The sequence below is a fragment of the Struthio camelus genome, chromosome 5 (assembly GCF_040807025.1).
Source record: "Struthio camelus isolate bStrCam1 chromosome 5, bStrCam1.hap1, whole genome shotgun sequence".
In the NCBI taxonomy this organism is placed as follows: domain Eukaryota; kingdom Metazoa; phylum Chordata; class Aves; order Struthioniformes; family Struthionidae; genus Struthio; species Struthio camelus.
This window is the reverse complement of record NC_090946.1, coordinates 42,355,426-42,373,399: the sequence shown is the minus strand read 5'-3', so window position 1 is coordinate 42,373,399 and position 17,974 is coordinate 42,355,426. Positions and strand designations below refer to the sequence as shown.

Here is a 17,974-nt window from a genome sequence, read left to right as displayed (position 1 = left end):
GCAATAAAACTTATGAAACTAACTCTGTTCAGTTCTGCAACATCAAGATAGTCGCTCTGTAGCTGCTACTACAGCTTTATTTCTACTGCCATCTAAACCAGAGGCAGGTGTGCTGATGAGATTGTTTCATATTTCTTAGAGATAAACGTCTATTTAAGAAGATGCATTCACATGGTCATTATAAGTTCTTTTATCATGTATACATTGATACATGTACAGTGTAATAGCTACCATGCAAAATCTTATTAAAAATAGCAGCCACACGTGCTTGTGTGACTTGCAACGTGTTACTTCCATTAAGCTCCACAGACTCAGCTCAACTAGTGAGTTTATCTGGGAAGAGGTACCTCTTGCTTCTGAAGCCAAAGAGCAAGATATTGAGGGGACAAAGGCAACAATGAACTTTGCTGACGACCTTTGAGAAAGGATGAAAGAAAGGCTGCCACTTCAAGAGACCAGTGGAAGATGAATAGTGGAAAAAAATTTTGTTCTTTATAAAATAGAGTGCAGATGACTGGGATAATAATGAGACATTTGCGAGTCTAAATGCCACTCTTCCAAATGCCATGGTATTTTTGCAGTAATACAGATAGCAACCATTTGAAATTGCTTTGCTAGTGTGACTAGAGTGCACTATATGCTTTATCCATCTGTATTATTATCAATCCTTTCTGTTCCCCTTTGCTGCCATCTCATTCATTACACTGATGTAGGCATACAAAATGCACGCATCTGTGTGGCAGCGTGCCATCCTTGTCCTGGGAAAGCAGAATCTTGCCTCTGCTCCCCTCGTGTGCCGTTGTCAGAAGGTAATGGTCTCTCTCATCCAGTCTCGGAGACTCCTGTGTATTTAGCAGGAGATAACCATCGTGCTTTGTCACCTCTACGGCAGTTCTATGCATCTGTTCAAAATAACAAATCCAAACCGAAGGGCTGAGAAAATGCTAGCAGATAGCTCCTGTCAAGCTTTGCTACAATGTGAATCAAACAAAACAAAACAAACAAACAAACAAAAACCCCCTTTGGAGGAAATCATTGCTGGCAGTAACCTTTGCCACTCTTCTTCACAGCATCAGGATGGTCCGGTCCCACAACGCTTTTCTTTTTTTCACTTGCTGCTGAACATCTTTCTTTTTCAATGCTACCCTCCGAACTAGAAGGCCAGTTTGTTTCAGTCCCTTTTCTTGACCTTGGCTAGGATAATTTGATGTTCTGTTTTGCCAGTAAGATGGTAGTAATCTTCTGTGAGCAGAGAAGAAAAGGAAGATGTCATTTTAGCAGTTCAGTTGTGTTCATTATTGTTTAAAAATTTAGCTCATAAAATGGGTTTTTTAAAGTGTTTAAATTTTTTATTAAGTATCTTTTAAATTATTTTGTTTTTCAATTGTGTGTGTTGGTTGGTTTGTTTGTTTTTTTAAAAAACAAAACAATTCCAGGAAGATATAAGAGAAGCAGTGCTGTCTGTGCCTGGTGTTTTCCACCAACTGGTTGCTGGTGGTTGCAATGCTTGGCACTGGGCCTTGAGCTTTACTCACGCGAGGTGTGGCAATGTACTACTTCAGCAGTAGCTTCAGAAAACTGGGCTGGCTTACAATGCGCTGCAAAAAGCAGGGAGTCCATTTAAAAAAATTTAGGCCTCTTAAGTTAGCAACTTGAAAATCTTCTTTACCCAGATTGTCTAGGTTAGCAACTTGATATTTTGACTTGAAGGAAAGTCAGACAAATGCTAGTGTTGGGACCCGGCTCCAAAGACCTGGTGGGGCACGTGAGGCTAATGCTTTCCTGGGCTTGATAAGTTCAGCCTTCTTGGTGGCTGTGAGTGTTCTCCACAACGGACTCTCATTTGATTTCTTCTCTGGGGAAGAAAAGGCCTCTTCTCTTGTCCTGTTAAATGCAATGTAACAGTACCGGTGAAGAGAGTTTGTTCAAACAGCTTACCAGCTGCTAAGCAAAAAATAACAAAGGAGGGAAGAAGTTCCCTATTAGCGATGCTATTTTGTATGGGAGGAATTGCAGCCTGGTGAGCTGTGGGCTGGATTTTCAAAATGATTTAGCAATGGCATAACTGCACTATTAAAGACCAAGGTAGGTCAGCAACAATTTCTTTTTTGACAACACTGGTTTGTGACCTGTCACACAAGCTCTGCCAAATGTGAGGGTGCTGGAAACAATTAGGTGTGACTATAGTCTCTGGTGGGACTCTCTGAAGTCTCTCAGGCTGGCTTTGAATGAAGTTTTAGCCCCTTAATCATCTGGTGATCTGAGGTGACTTCCATGTATTCCGAGAACTGATTCAATTCAAATTGTTATCATAGCTGTTGTTTTCTCTATAAAGATCCTAGACTATGCATCTTGCCATGTTTATGCTAAAGGAATTACTGCAACGACTCCTGGTTAATTAGCACAGAATGCTACCAGACGTTCCTGTCTCTGGAGCAGAGGGAAGAGTCGGAAATAATGGTCATGAGCTTCTGCTTTTTGAGAGGAGGAATGGATTTGAAATTCTTCTTGCAAAAAAACTGAAGCCAGGATTGCATATATTGAGAGATGTTGGGCCAATATTTCACTAATGACTTTTGAATGGGGAAAAACACCCAGTTCTTTCCTGTGAGTGAGGAGTAGTGAGATCTTTCTCTCTTTATCTCTTCAAAACAATCAAGGGCATGTGAAATCATTTTTAATCGAGTTTCTCAATAGTCCTTTGAAGGCAAAAGTCATCCTTCATACATGTCATAATCAGGATTATGCCTTAGTAAAAAAATATAACACCCTGCCCCGATCCTGCATCTGTCCTTACCTGTATTCTACCTCTCCAGTGACTGTGCAATCTTGTACCTTTCATTCTTCAGAATTTAGAATCAGATTCAAATGGAAGGTCTCTCCCACTTAGAAACGGATGATAAAAACCTCCAGATTTTTTTCTCCAACCTGTGTCTCCCACTCCCTTAAATCATTCGGAACATTTTGTGATTTTGTTTATTTGAACAAATTATTTTGATTAAAGAAGAAAGAAAACTCCACACAATACTAAAAAAACTAAACATTTTGACTTAAAAAAAGAAAAAATTTTGAATTGTTAATGTATAATACTTTAAAGTGACTTAAATTTAAAAAAGTTTTACATTAAAAAGAAATCTAAACTAGTTTCAGCTGAACAAAATTTTTTTTACCTGAAAATATTTTTTGTGGTTTTTACTGTTTTTTTTTAAATTGATTTGTTTGTCTGAAAGATAATATCCTTTGCAAAGTTATCTGTTCAGCCAGCATCTCCCCAAAATCATGTTTTCACGTATTTGGGGCAGGTCTCCTCTCGCTTCCATTCAGATACACCTATGATTGTAGGCCTTTTCCACTCGCTTTTTAGACCGTGACACTGAAAATCCTAGTGATCTTGGCAGCTGATTTCTTTTGGCCAAAAGAAGGCCTCCGTATCTCTCCTTAAGTCTGGACGTGTCTGCAAAATTATGTACAACTTACAGTACAGACTTTGTTTCCTACCTGTCAGAACAAGAAATAGTGAATGGATGGAGAGTTTTCAGTAGAGTCCTGATGCACGCTTCTCTAAGAACGGTTTCTTGTGATGTTCTTCTTTGCATCTTGTTTGATTAGCGATGCCAGACTTCAAGGATGTTGTAGAATATTGAAGAACAAGTATATTGAAGGTGTTGTATACATCAACATTGATATTGTATGTGTCAACGTAGGTATTGTATATATCAGTGTGAAATTAAAATGCCAGACATACTGATGTGAAAGTTACCTTTTTAATTGGGGTGTTGCCTGAAATTAGTGTCAGGCTAAAGAATCACTAGTCAAAGTTGAATCTTTCAGGGAATGAAGTGTGTTGTAGTGGGGGGAGGAGGTAGCACTTTTGAGCCACGATAAACATTACTTTGTGCAAAGTTTATCAAGCTTGGTTCCACTGTGTAACTGGAATTTGACTATTTGCTTTCTTGTTTAATTGGTTGAATGAGGTCCATGGAGATTTTGTAGCCTGCAGAGTTGTTTTTAAAAAAAAAAAAAAAAAAAAAAAGACTGAAAGAGACCTCAGGACATAGTCTGACTATTCTTCCATTTCCACCACTACAGTTGTGAATAAAAGCAGATCTCTAAATATAGATCTGACACTATCTTTGTCCATTTGCTTTATATGTTAATTCTGTTGGGTGTTTATTTTCTAATGTGAAACCTGTCTATCATTTTGTAACACCTCTAGCATGTTTTTGGATAGTTAACTACCTTTCTATTTATGTTCAAGGTGTTTTAATAATGACCAGCTCCTATTGTCATCACAAAGGTGGTACAAGTGTGCTTTCCTCTTGCAACAATATGAAATCCCCCATTAGTCACACATTTATGAAATCCCGGATTATCAGAAGGTGACAAAATATTTAAGTGGTATATGGAGTAATTGTAGGATGCTGGATGCACGTGTCATTGCTACCTGCAGCCGATTGTGCTTAGATATATAATCGTCTCAATAACACATTGGGGAGCTAGTGCTTGCAAAAGGGTAATCTAGATGAATTTTGACTGCTCCAGATCAGCAAGATATTTATATTTGTTCCACTTTGCTTTAATTAAGACACAGATACAAAACCACGTTCATGTAGATAGGCACTATAAAGTAGGTGGAGAGCAGAGGAAAATTATATTTTCCTTTTACTCTCCTCATTGCTCAGACTTTTAGAGACTGTTAGGTGTTCCCTCATCAATGTATATTCTCTCTTGCATTCAAAGAGAAAAATAAGAGTGCAAGTAGCGTGTATGTGAAGAACAGTGCTGATTTTAAATTATCTTCACTGGAAATGTGATTGCTAAACAAATTGAATGGTCTCAAAGTATGGCTTTTTAGACTTTAGGTGGCATTTGCTTACCGCATGCTTGACAGTTGTCTTTCAAAGTCTTATTGAATTGTGGAAGTTCTTTTTGAGAAAAGCAGAAAAAGTGCCATGACACTTAACCTCTGAAGCAGTATTCTTGTTGAAATATAATCCTAAAGATGATATTTCTAACTCTGAAACACCAGTGGGACAATCTGTTCTAGATTTTCACAAATCTTTTAAGACAATATCTTTTGAAGTTTTCTCATGTGGCTTAGATAAGCCGTGGTTAAGGGAATAAGACATCAGCTACAAACACATGGTGATCATGAGTGAGAGAAAAATTATTAATTAGGGACATACTTTGGTATGGAAATAATGTTACGGTTTTTAGAAAAGGAAAACATAAGCTGAGCATCAGGAAAATATCCTGCAAGCAGGATGCACTGATGCTGAAAAAAATGTTCTAAATGGTGGAGTGGTATCCCATTTATGGATCTGAAAAGTGATGTAGAGATACTGTAAGAGAATGTAAGGTCGAGGACAGTCTTGCATTGGCTATGGAATAATTTGTGTGGTATAAATGGCCTGCTCTGTTTCATAGCTAAGACATGGACAAAGTAATGGGTGTGTTTGCATGAGGAAAGGATAGGGTTCCACTGAGGGCTTTCTCCAGGATAATGTCTGCTGGAACAGGAAAAGATGAGCTGAATAACATAGTTCTTTTCATTTGGTATAGAATGTTTTACAAACGTTTTTAACAAAAGCAGATTCCCACTTAAAACTTTAATACTGGGATTTTTCCAGGGAAGTATTCGTCTTTCAAAAGCTGGAAAGACCAGTTTTACAAGAACTGCAAGTAAATGATTCTCAGCTCTGACTGCTCCACCGGAATTGGTTCATAAACATTTAACATTTAACAGAGATAGAAATTAATAAAGACAGGAAATGAAGGGAGATGTTTTTGTCTTTAGGGCAGAAATACTCATATCCATTGGAAATATCTTTTGGTCTTTCTTTCAAGGAATCTTTCAAACACTGCAAGTTCAGATTTACGTCTGAGCCATTTTGCTTCGATTTCATCTTGGATCCATTTTTATGGAAGTATCAGATAGTACTGCCGTATGTTTTGGACACGGCCTTATGAGCAGTCATCACATGAGCGTCCACAGACATCAATAGAGAAGAAACTGTCTTGTTTGTAAGAAGAGGATTTTATTCTAGCTATGTTCCTTGGACAACAGTCTCTCTTTCTCTTTACATAGTGTCTTTAATACTGGCCTCTGTGGTACAGAAGAGTGCATTTAGGTGGTGTTATCTGTAGTTTGCAAGGTCACTTTCTTTACCCACGTGAAGATTAGCCATTAGTATGACTGAGATTGATTTGGAAAGGTGGGTGAGATACCAAACCTTTACCACCACACACACTATGCCTTACTTAGATCATCTGGTGATGCAGGAGCAAGCACTGGCTGCCTCCTGTCATTGAGCAACAAGGAGGGAAGAAGCAGCAGAGCCAGCATCTGGCCTTGCGCACTGCCAACGCTACCAGCCTGCACATGCATATGCTAGTTGAGGGCTCCTATAACGCACTGCTGCTCAAGGCAGTAGGTCACTGCCCACCAGAGTGACAAGGAACCAGGGAGGACACGGTGCTCAGATGTTTCTCAAGCACAGTGCCTGTTGGGCCTGCTGTGAGAGAGAGTGCATGTAAGAGTCCTTTGAAGTAGATGCTGAGCGTGGGTGAACTGAGGTCTCTGGGCCCACGCAGAAGAGCACAACCCTCTCCCTTGCCTCACTCCGACTTCCTTTCTCCTGCCTAACTCCTCCCTTCCTGTCATTGCATCTAAAATCAACCTGTAAGCTTTTCTGGACAGGGATTTTTTTTTTCTAGCTGTACTGTAAATATCCAGTGTTCGTTGGATATGTGGTGAGCTCACTGAGTGTAGCACTGAAATGCATCTTTAGAGCAGTATGGGTCCTGTGAACTGTAGCACAGCAATGAGTGAATTTACCTTGCCTCTCAGGCAAGCAGCCCTTGCTGAAGTGCACGCTGCTACAAAGAGACTGCTAGAGGTATTTGAGTTCGCTGTTTGGAAGGCAGTTGGTATCTCTCCCCGGTACTCTGGAGTGCTGGGGTGGTTGTGTAAAGATACTCAGGGAGCTGTAAATTAATTAGCCACAGGTGCTTTGGTATACCTTGGAGTTTAGCAGTGTTGAATAAAAGTAAAACTTTTTACTAATAGTAAAATATGAACAGTATATTCTAGAAAGCAATCTGTGCACAGAAGGAGGTTTTGGTGCTCCCCGCCCCTCCAAATCACAGTAGGTGGAAAAGAAATTGCTCTTTATTTTGCTGACTCAATTGACTTGCCCTAATAGGCTGCAGGAAGCAGGGAGGGGATAGTTTAATGAATGGAAATAACAAAGGGGTGGGGTGGTTGAGCCTCGTCATAAATTCCCTATTCCTCCTCCCCTAATCTGCATGAAGAGGTCCTGCCAGCCGTAGGACTCGGTATCTTTTAACGTTGGATTTACATGCATCGGGGGCTGCAATGGGATCGAATTTAAGTTCAAATGAGGTAAGCAAAAGGAGCCCATAGCTGACAAGGGAGTTAAAATTGCCTGATATTCCAGTTCAGTTGATCACAGCAGACAACCAGTGGTTTCAGGTATAGGAGCAATCCACGGACAGCAAGTCTGCTGCTCCTTAGATCCCACGGTTGCAAGGACTGTTTTCCTAGGTTAGCTTTATACACAGACCCTTGTGGCACGTCCGCGTTTCGGAGTTATGTCTTAGGGTTAACAATGCTACTTACTGTGCTTCTTTAGAAAATGCTTCAAGGAAATTAGAAGGTGGCACAGAAGAATTGTTCTTATGGGATTGGGGGGGAAGTATTATTAAACCACTTAATGACTGTTGTTAATTAGCATAGTTCTAAGTATGGCTTTGAATCTAAGATTTTTAAATGTCAGCCTAAAAGTGAAGTTGAAAAAGTTGTAGTTTAGTTTTGTTTTTTAACTCTGTCTTGTGTTATTTTTTCTAGACTTTTACCAGCACCTCAGCGCAAGCAGTGAGAGCGGTAGGTAGTTATTAGATGGCCCTTCATTAACTGCTGTCCAGTGCTGAATATAGATCACAAGAAAAAATGTTAGGAATTCAATGGCTCAGGGGAAAAATATACTGGAATATTTACTGAACACTGAAAGGTTGAGCTGCCACTTCAGCAGAGGTGCAATATTGAGGTGAAATATTGCCTTGCTTCCCAGTGAACTCTGTCAAGTCTGACCTGTGTTTCTGATGCTTATGATGCTGCCAGGAAATGTTGCACTATATCTGGGCATGTTCATGTTCCAGCCCTCCCCCCCCCCCCCCTTTTATGTTTTGATTTCTTTGGATGGAAAGCCCACTGTCTTGTGCTTCATTGCTTCATAGGAAGGATCTGTTTAAACGGATCTTTCAAATGTTTTTACTGCTCTGATGTTCCTTGTAGTTTTTCTTTTCACTATAATACTCTGCCATAATTTGAAATTCATTATGCAATACTGTGCTTAAAAGTACAATGTCAGAACAAGCAAAGCTGTGGAATAAACATCAAGTTCTGTCTTCTGGCAAAGCCTGATCTCATTAGCCTGGTAGGAGTGCGTGGGGTGCCAAATGAGAACTTTTCTGAATGTGGAAAACAGCAACAAGGCGTAAAGACTGAGCTGAGGACAAACTCTTCATTCAGATGAATGAAAACTTCCCTGGCAATTACCAGACACTCACATGAACGAGTATGAGATTAATGGAAAATGTCAGATAAGGTGTTATACCCCAGTGAGTAGGAGCAGGGGCAGTGACAACGGGATGTGGCTGTCTTCAGATATTTTAAATGCATTTAAATGCAGATATTTTAAATGTAGATATTTTAAAGGCTGCCAGTAGTTGTTGCGGGTTCTCTGATGGTTTGTAGTAGGCAGATGAGCTCCTGCCCGGCTTCAGTGGCGTTGTGGTTTCTCAGAGTGGTTTGTTCTGGGCTTTGGTTCTGCGTGGCCCTACTGTGGGAACTGCTGCGACACGGGCTGTCCCGAACAGCGGTGATTTGTCCTTGCCTCGTGAAGGTTTGCTGTTATTGGCAGTGTCTAATGTCTGATTGTGTCTGAGAGCCATTTGATGCCTTCTCTGTCCAGCTGAAGTGAAATGCTATGATAAAGCAAAGACTCTGCAGAATTTTTTACAGAAGCACCTCTTAAAAATGATACTTCAGGGCTCTGTGTATAGTTCCCAAATCCTAATCAAGTGTGGTAGTATCATAAAATTGTAACTGTCACCCCTGTAAACTCAGCCTGTGTTTAGAAAATCAAGTTTGTTTTTTTTCCCTTGGTGCTTTTTCCATTGTTAATGGGTCTCTAGGCAAAAGACCTTTGCAGTTCACTGGTCTTAAATTGTACTTTCTGTCTTCAGGGAACTTAGAGTGGCAGAATTGACCTGAATATAGTAAATATAATGCATGCTAAGAACCAGAGTCATATCTTTCTGCATTGATTCTTCAGGGCTAACAGAAGCAGAAATCACTAAGAACCTGGGTTTTTTTGTTTGTTTTTTTTTTGTTGTTTTTTTGCCATGGAATTTGGTAGTTATGACAATAAATACATAAACATAGTATATCTGATTTTTTTTAAAAAAAGTTACTGCATAGTTTAAGAAAACCACAGTTTTTATTAGCAGAGTCAGTTTTAGGGCAACTCATGCAATACATGTGATTTAAATATCTATTTAAATTAAATGGATAATGTAAAACATTTTATGGAAAAATGGTAGTGTTAGTAACCTGAGAGGCCAAAAATTTACTATTTCTTGATTACTTAAGGTACTCAAAGATTACTCGTACTAAAATAATATAGGCTATCATTGTATTGACATAAAGCCATCTTAAACATGGAAATGTTTGGCTCAGTTTCTATTCTAAGATTAGAATTTATTTTAATGTGGAACTGCAGCGGTGGAACTGCAAACAAGAAGAAATTGTGTGAAAACTACGGTTTGAAGCCACAGAATTTTATATAGCTCTCAGAAAGAAATTCACTGAAATTCGCTGCTGTTACATTTACGTTTATTCTGGGACAACTCTAGTGAAGTTTTACTGATTTAGTAAGATCCAGCTACAACATATTTTAAAACTGATGAAATAAATACAAAAGATGTAGTACAAAGAAAGTGCTTTTGTGCATCTGACCTTCCCTGAGTTTGGAGACATGGTAAATTAATGAAATCCTGCCTGTCCTTGAGGCTCCAAAACTCTCTGAAGTTAATAGGTGCCACATACTTGACAGAGGTCAGAACCAAGTCAGTGATCTGTGTACTATAGTCCAGTCAGTCTTTCTGACAGAACTGAGCATTTTCTTCATTAGTCTTCATGGTTTTTAAATTTGGAGTGAGATTTTTATTCCTTTTTGAAAAGAAAACTAAGGAAAGAGTACTCTGCCCCAAATATTATATTGGACATGCTATTTTACTTTGCTATGTTTCTCTTGATATGACTTAGAAACGTCGTCTGTGCTTCGCTCTGTTCTCCTCACGAAGAATTGTCTGTATAGGAAGGCTTTTGTAACAGTATAAGCCTGAAGTTTTACTGCAATAGAGCACTTACAGAGCCCAGTTAGGTAACTCTCATTCGTGTGGATGAGCGCTCACCTGGGTGAACAGTCCCATTGACCTCGCTGGGAACAGATATGTAAGGATTGCACAAATGTGGCACAGGACTTAATTGAACTTCAGTCTGACGCAGGTAGGATAGTGTGACCAATTCCTATGTTTGTAATCTAATATATTTAAATAGTTTCAGCAGTGACTATTAAAATGCCTGGCTTGTATTTCTGGTTTATGAGGTAACGATCATGTCTCAGACAAAATAAACACAGAAGCTGAAAGCTGAAGTGTCCCTAACAACTGACCTCAGAGGCTTCTGGGTGCAGAATTTACTTAGCCTGTGACATGGTCATCATTAGGTTAAAGGGAAAGACACGAAGTCATTACATATTAATAGCAGACTATCTATTTAAGATGAGCTCCACTGCAGTTCTTTGTGCGACTTTGAGCAAGTCGCTGAGAGCTAGATTCAATAAAGCGTTCAGATACTGAGAAATCAGGAGCTACAAGGCCTGACCTGAAGGTCCCTAGTGCGGAAATGGAACCTGTAACCCTGCGTGAGGCACTGGGGATTGATTTAATGTGCTGGAGAGTTAGATACACAGGAAAGGGAACTGTGTAAATACAGGTAAGTGTGTTCAGCTAGTAGAGAAAGCTGAGCACAGGAATACCAATCTTGTATGCCACTTACTCAGGGCTGACAGGAGGCGCCAGTATCTATTTGAAATGCACAAACAAAGTAGAGGTCTATACCCTTCTTCAAAGACCTGAGCCAAGGTTATTCCTTTAAAATGATGTCCTTTTACAAGATATCCTAGTATGTATAGCACTTCCCTGGTATGGGGGATACTTCTGCTCAGTCCATTTTTCTATTTTCAAGGGATGCAAGTCCCAGCTTTCCTGGGTAAAGAGATGTTCTATCTCTTCTGCTAAAATAGTGCTGGTAGGGACAAAAACATTGAGTATTTATTGGGTGGGAGAGCAGGGACCAAGCATAAACCTAATGGCAGCAAAAGGGTCAGTAGATGTAGCAGGGACAAACAAGCATTGATTGTTGATCCCTGTGCCTAGGACTGCTCTTGTGTTTTACCCTGCCCTATTGAACACACACACACAAAAGCAGTACTGGCAGTTTAACTCCTGTATAGCTCTGGACAGAATGCCTTTTTTTTCTTTTTGACTGGAAAGTGTGATCTTTCTTCCAAAAGAACTAAGGTGCTTCTTTCAGAGTGTGTTTGTCCAAGTTCTCCTTCATGGCCATAGAGATGCTGCAAACACCACAGCAGGTGGAGGAGTGATGTACTCTTTGGGATAGCCGAAATGTCCCACAGCTGACACTTAAGGTGCTTGCAATCTGTGCTCTTTAAATATGTGTCCTGCAGTAGAGCCTGGACAAGTTGAGGTAGTGCAGAACAAATGTGCCAGTATCAGTGACTGTCTGATCCTCCTGCTGGTGTCTCAGGTGGCCAGCCTGCGCTGGCCTTCAACTCTGCCTCTTCAGCTCTTTGCTGACCCAAGAGGAAGCGTGAGGGGGATGTGCCAGGGGTTACCATTTTCCATCTCTGCTTATCAGTGTTATCCATTATTTCTGCTTGGGGCTTCATTGACAGGGATAAGGATCAGCTTCATTACACTATGTTAGTGTCCAAAGTCCTGTAAGGGTCCCATTTGCTTAACACCATGCCAAGTGTTGACAAACACTTCAATAAGACTTCTGCTACAGCTGGAAAGATGAATGGTCCTACAAAATGTGTAGCATGTATGAGGGGAAACAGTAGCAAGGTACATTTTATTAGCAAACATCAGTAGATTATTTTCACTTTTGCTTCTGATACAGGGCTGGCACTTCATAAAGTAATAAAACAACTGTATTTGTGTCAGGACATGGAGTGTGTTCACTTTTTTATTAGGGCATTATATGTCTATGAATGTAGGCATGAGAGGGTTTATAAGTAGAGTTAATATCTTTTCGTAGATCAACAGGTAAAGATAGATCTAGATACAGCTATAGATGGAGACAGATCTAACACAGAATCAGGAGATTTCAAAGCTAAATTTTAAATAAATGTTAAAAGATAAATTGTATATACACATACACATGTATGTATGCTATGGTGAGATTGTTTCTAAAAGGAAAGGATGTGTTACTGTGGGAGAGGAGAGAGAGAGAAAGGTGTTAAAGTAGTTTTCTCCAAAATAAAAAGGACCAAGAGTTAATTTATAGCCTGAGGAATATGAAGATGTATTAGTATGGGCCATGGAAGTTACAAGGTATTACAGAATTAATACCACTGATGAGCCCCAAGTGTCTGATATCCAGTAGAATTAAGAATTAATTCCGAGGGTCATCTCTGGAAAGCAATGGTAGCTTTCTGTTGGGCATCAGGGCTGAAGATGGGATCCAGAGATTCTTCATAAGGAATATTTCTCTGCTGCCAGCTCGGTTTCCATTCTTTTAGGCTGCCTATGAGAGTTTGTACTGGTGTGTGGTGGTCACTTATTTCTACTTGCACAGTTACTGTGGTGGCATTTGGTGTCTCAGGAGCAGGGTATTATATTCCAGGCAGTGGGTGTGTGAGACCCAGGGATACTGATGCATGTGCTGGGGGCGTGTTTTTTGTGATGAATGTGGACTGGTGGTAGAAAGAGCTGGTACATATCTAACTGGAAGCTGAGCTACTGTTCTCAACTGGTATGTGGTTTTGAAACCTGCTGCTCCTATTGAAGGCTGATAGAGCTTCTGTACCAAAAATTCATCCAGTTTTTCCAATTGCTCCAGCTGGTTTGATGAAAGATACTGGCTCAACCTTAAAAACCTTGTTTTATTCATGCCTTTTAGAAATTTAGGGCTACAGTATATGCTAGTCTATGACTATAGACTATATCACTCATACTCATCTTTTTTTTTTTGTTTTGTTTTTGGAATTGTTGTGCAGAGACCAGTATCTCCTTTCAACTTACTCACGGTAAAAATACTAAGAGTGAAGAATGTCCGGAAGGCAGACCTGCGTGAGTACTTCTGCTATTGTCAGATGTTTCTTGTTAGTTCCTTAAAGCAATGAAAATATTTGAAAGTTATTGGTCTTAAATAGTGTAGAAATACCAAGATACGGTGTTGCAAGTTTGCAAGACTTATTTTTATTGTGATACTGAAGCCATGCTTCAGTGAAGAGGCTAATTCAAGCAAAGTGATGTAGTTTTTCCTCAGGATTTCAAACCTCACTGTATGAGACTTATTTCACAGCCCTGTGATGTCAGGCCCAGCTGCTGATCAGAAGGCTGCTCATTTAATAATGAACATTTTTGTACTTTTCAGTAAGAAAACCTGAGTATTCCCTACAGAATTCCTGGGCAGAAGATAGAAGACTAATAATGCAAATGTAAAATCAGCAGTAGCAGGAAAGCTTATGAAATTACAGAAGTACAAGCATGGGCATCCTATTACAACTGAAGACTCTCTAAATATGCAAGAAGAAAATGATAAGATGCAATGTATCTGGAAATTTACTTAACCCAGGGTACCAAACAGTTTGAAAGTCAGAAAAAAATATACAGACGACTTTTGAAAGCCTTAAAAAGAATTTAAGAGAGGGATAGTGAGGAGAAGCGAGAGAAAGATGTCCAGAATAGAGGCTGCAAGTGAAATGTCACAGCTGCATCATGGAACAAGAGTTAACAGTGAAAAGGGCCCAGGATAGAAGAAATCTCCCCAGTGGGGCAGTCTATGGAGTGCTACTGCTCTCTGGCTGGGGAACCCCTTTTAACAGTTCCTGTTCTCTTTCAGCCTAGTGAGCATCAGCTTGTTGAATGAGAGTGTAGCAGCAGATTTAAAATGAAAAGCCTCAGAGAGAATGGGACTTGCAATGGATGGAAAGAGCAGTTTGTTCACTGGCCAGGCGTGAAGCTGACTCACCCAGCAAAGGAACTGGTTGCATGCTGAGTTTTGAAAAGTTCCAGTCCCCGGGAGACAACAACAAAATGGAAAGATGTAAAACAAAGAAACAGTGCATAGTATTTTCACCGAAACCATGCTGAACGTGACTCAAAATTGTTTTGGTAGACTCAGTGTTTCAGGTAGCATATCATGATCTCTAAGGAAATCAACTGTAAATTTTATTTAAGGTATTATATATTTGGAGATTTTAACCAGTATGATGGGTCAAGGGGTAGACAGAAAATGTATGTGAAGTTGAATTTGGTAGTTGCTGGTCAGAAGAATGTGAATAGAACTTGTAGAAGTAGTCCTCACCAGCTAGAGTATTTTTGAATGCGTGCTTACCATTAGGGAACAAATCTCTGCTGCACTCGCTTGTGGTATTCTGCTCTACTTATGCCTGTGTCTTCTGCAGTGTAATGCTAGCATAATTATTTATTGGGTACCTCTTATTTTGCAACTTTATAGAACCTGCTATGATTTACTCTGTTTACTCTATAATTCTTAATTCTTTTTTTTTTGCTCTAGAAATGACAGATAAGCCAATTTGTTCTTTTAGATTATTTATAATATTATCATATTTCATTTTGAAAATGAGATTCAATTCATTAGGCAAAGTGAGATAGCCTTATAAAATGTAAAGTTCTGGATTTCTTAGAGATTAAAGACCTGTCTGCATATGCAGAAACATAAGCTTAGTTGTGGGATTATAGTCGTAAGCACTGAATTTATTTCACAGAAAACAGACATTCAAGTGCCTACATGGTAATTTCCATGAAGCAAATATATGCTCTGACCAGGCAGTTACTGCAATTGCATCTGCAGACTTGCACGTGCTGTGTACATTTGTGCACTCCAGCGGGTTGACTGTGTATACCTCAATTCACTGTGATTGTCCTTCTCAAGAACAAATTGCTCACAATTGCTTCTTACCACAGTGAATAATAAATTCTTCCTTCCTGAAGCCTACTGGCTTGTCTGCCGTATTGTATTACATTACTTCCTTGTGGTCCATCCTCACGAGCAGATGAACAGCTTCTTTACCTTTATCCCCTCGGTATGCAACGAGTTCAGAATTTGGGGTTGGCTTCCCAGGAATTTTTTTTCTGAAGTCTCAGAAAAGGTAAAGCCTAAAATGGCATTTCCTCAAAACAGCAGTGTTTTCAACTGCAGGGAAAATATCCCTTTTTTAGCTGGTTGTAATGGTCACAATATGCTTCTTTTTAAAATTCTGAGTTAAGGTTTTATTCCTCTGGTTCAGCTTTCCTGCTTTTTTAATCCAGTTTTGGGGTTTCCCATTTTAATATGTTTTTCATATTTTCTTGTTAATGAAGCGTTTGTGTTTAGTTTATTTAAATGAATCTTTCTTCTTGCACTTTCTCACATTCGTATTTACTTGGGAATCTAGACTGCCTTTTGGACCCTGATACTGACTGCGTTACGGGATCTTGCGCAAGTCGTTCAAGTTTTCTCAATGTACTTGCTTACTTCACAGTGGCAATGTAAGGATTAATTCATCAATGTGTCACAGGTTCTTTGAAAATGGAAGTTCTAGCGTTAATCACCATTAATCAGTTACATTTGCATCTGCTTACACTTGTGTCTCTGCCAAATATCTGATTGGTCTTGTTTTTCTGGTTAGTATTGGCTACGGGCATTTTCTGAAAGCATTTTCCTTCCCACAGTTATCATCAAGGTTTTACTGACTGTGATAGTATGATCACTACATGATAAAGGTAAAGTTTTGAGAAAAATATGGCTGGTAGAAAAATCTGATCTGTAGCAGTTTATAAAAGATAAAGAGGAAATATATGAAGAAAATTGTGTTTAACCCCATGTAACAATACTGTTACAGGTTTTGAGTATGATGCAGGGATTAATTATGAGCTGAATTATTTGACTACATCTGACTCACAAGGTTCTTGTGAGAAACAGATGACTGGTTAAGCATTACTAAGGTGAAATTGGGAGAACGCGTTTTGCATTATACATATGAGACAAATTCCATCTGTAGATTGGAACCTGTGTCATGCATAGGTAAGTCACGCTCCCTGGAGATTCTCCCTCAAAATATGGAGGTGTCAAAATATGGAAGGAGCTGATGCCTTTGGTGCCACTTGCAGCTTGCTCTCCCAGACAAAAGTGACAGTAGGATTTTTCCAATCTGCATGGGACAGTAGGAAAGAATAGGACGAGTAGTAACTTAACGTTGGTCCTGAAACTGATTTTGTTTTCCAAAAGACTTTTTGAGAAAGATAGAACTTCTAAATTTTGTCAAAGACGTGAAAGAATTTCTGTTGAAAATTGCATGTTCTGTTTTGTGATAAGGAAGAACAATCTTTTTGGCTTTGACAGGGCAGCACTTTCCCTTTTCGCAAAAATTCTTCATTTAAACCAGCTCTTGGCTAAAGGCTTCCAACTAGCTTAAGATACTGAATCTGAGGAGGAAATACTGAAAGACTAGTATCTCTCCAAACCATGTTGAAGTTTGAGAGGTGGGTTGCCTGAGCTACAGAGGAGCCATCCTAAGTCATGTGATTGCATATGAGAGAAGGCATATACTGGTAGATACTCTCATGTTTTAGCAACATTAACTTGTTCCCTCCCCCACTCATTTGAACCCTCATGAATATATAGCTATGTACAGCATTTTTGGGTGTTCATGTGGAATACAGTGTTTTTTCCAATAAAAAGTAACATTTTAAAAGGAAAATAAGTCTGACCAGAAGTATAGAAGTGGGAATGAGCATGGCAAATATGTGAGGATGTTTTATGTTTTCCATTGAGTACCTCACTGTACTATTTACTCCTTAGCCTGCATATTTTAGGAAGAAATCCCCTACTGTGTTATCTCTGTCTTGTTAGGGTTAGCTGTGCACACTGCAACAATCCTTTCACTCAATATATTGTCACTCTGAGTTTACCTTTTCTTTATATAGTCACTCTATCAGATTGCTATGTGACACTGTGGCTGCCTACTGCCTCAACTGAAAAGGTCCGGACCAGAACCATCAGGAACAGCAAGAACCCAGTCTGGAATGAAGCTTTCTGCTATAAGATCGATCGCCGTATCAAGGTAATGAAGTTAAACGCTTTTCACCATCTCTAGATAGTGAGTAGATAATGCAAATCTACGCTGACTAAAAAGAATTTGGTTAGTCTCCAAACGCTTCAGATGCTGAACATTCCTCAGAAAATGAGGTCACTTGCATCCTCCATGGTATCTTGCTGTTCCACTTATTTGTTACTTGAACATGTACTTTTTTTGAAGCAGCAAGAAGCAATTAAACTCCCTGCAGACTATGGCCTTACTATTCTATTCCTAGTCTTGACATGTACAAGTAAAAGCCAAAGTAAAGATCACGTTCAAATCATGGTAAGGTAAGTTATGGTGGAAAGGAAATCTTCTAAACCTTCATGTATATGTTTGTTTTTTATATGCTTGGAGAGAGCCAGTGGCCATACAACAAATACAGAAACATGTAACATACCTAATCATCACAAATTTGGGAATGTTCCAGGTGTTCTGCCCATCTTGTTTCATGCCCCCAAGGACATAGTCCATCATCCCAAGTCCCAGGGCAA

The 17,974-nt window shown here is 39.4% G+C and overlaps 1 protein-coding gene across 1 annotated transcript in view; it reads left to right on the top strand.

Moving 5' to 3' along the window:
- Positions 1–7,337: 7,337 nt before the first annotated feature.
- The window catches only part of LOC104150404 (cytosolic phospholipase A2 epsilon), a 33,937-nt gene continuing 23,300 nt past the window's right edge, over positions 7,338–17,974 (top strand). Inside the window, exons 1-4 of the mRNA XM_068945981.1 lie at positions 7,338–7,405; positions 7,871–7,906; positions 13,392–13,464; positions 17,329–17,465. Coding sequence (XP_068802082.1) covers positions 7,379–7,405; positions 7,871–7,906; positions 13,392–13,464; positions 17,329–17,465 — 273 coding nt within the window. The 5' untranslated portion in view covers positions 7,338–7,378. The remainder of the gene's footprint in view (positions 7,406–7,870; positions 7,907–13,391; positions 13,465–17,328; positions 17,466–17,974) is intronic.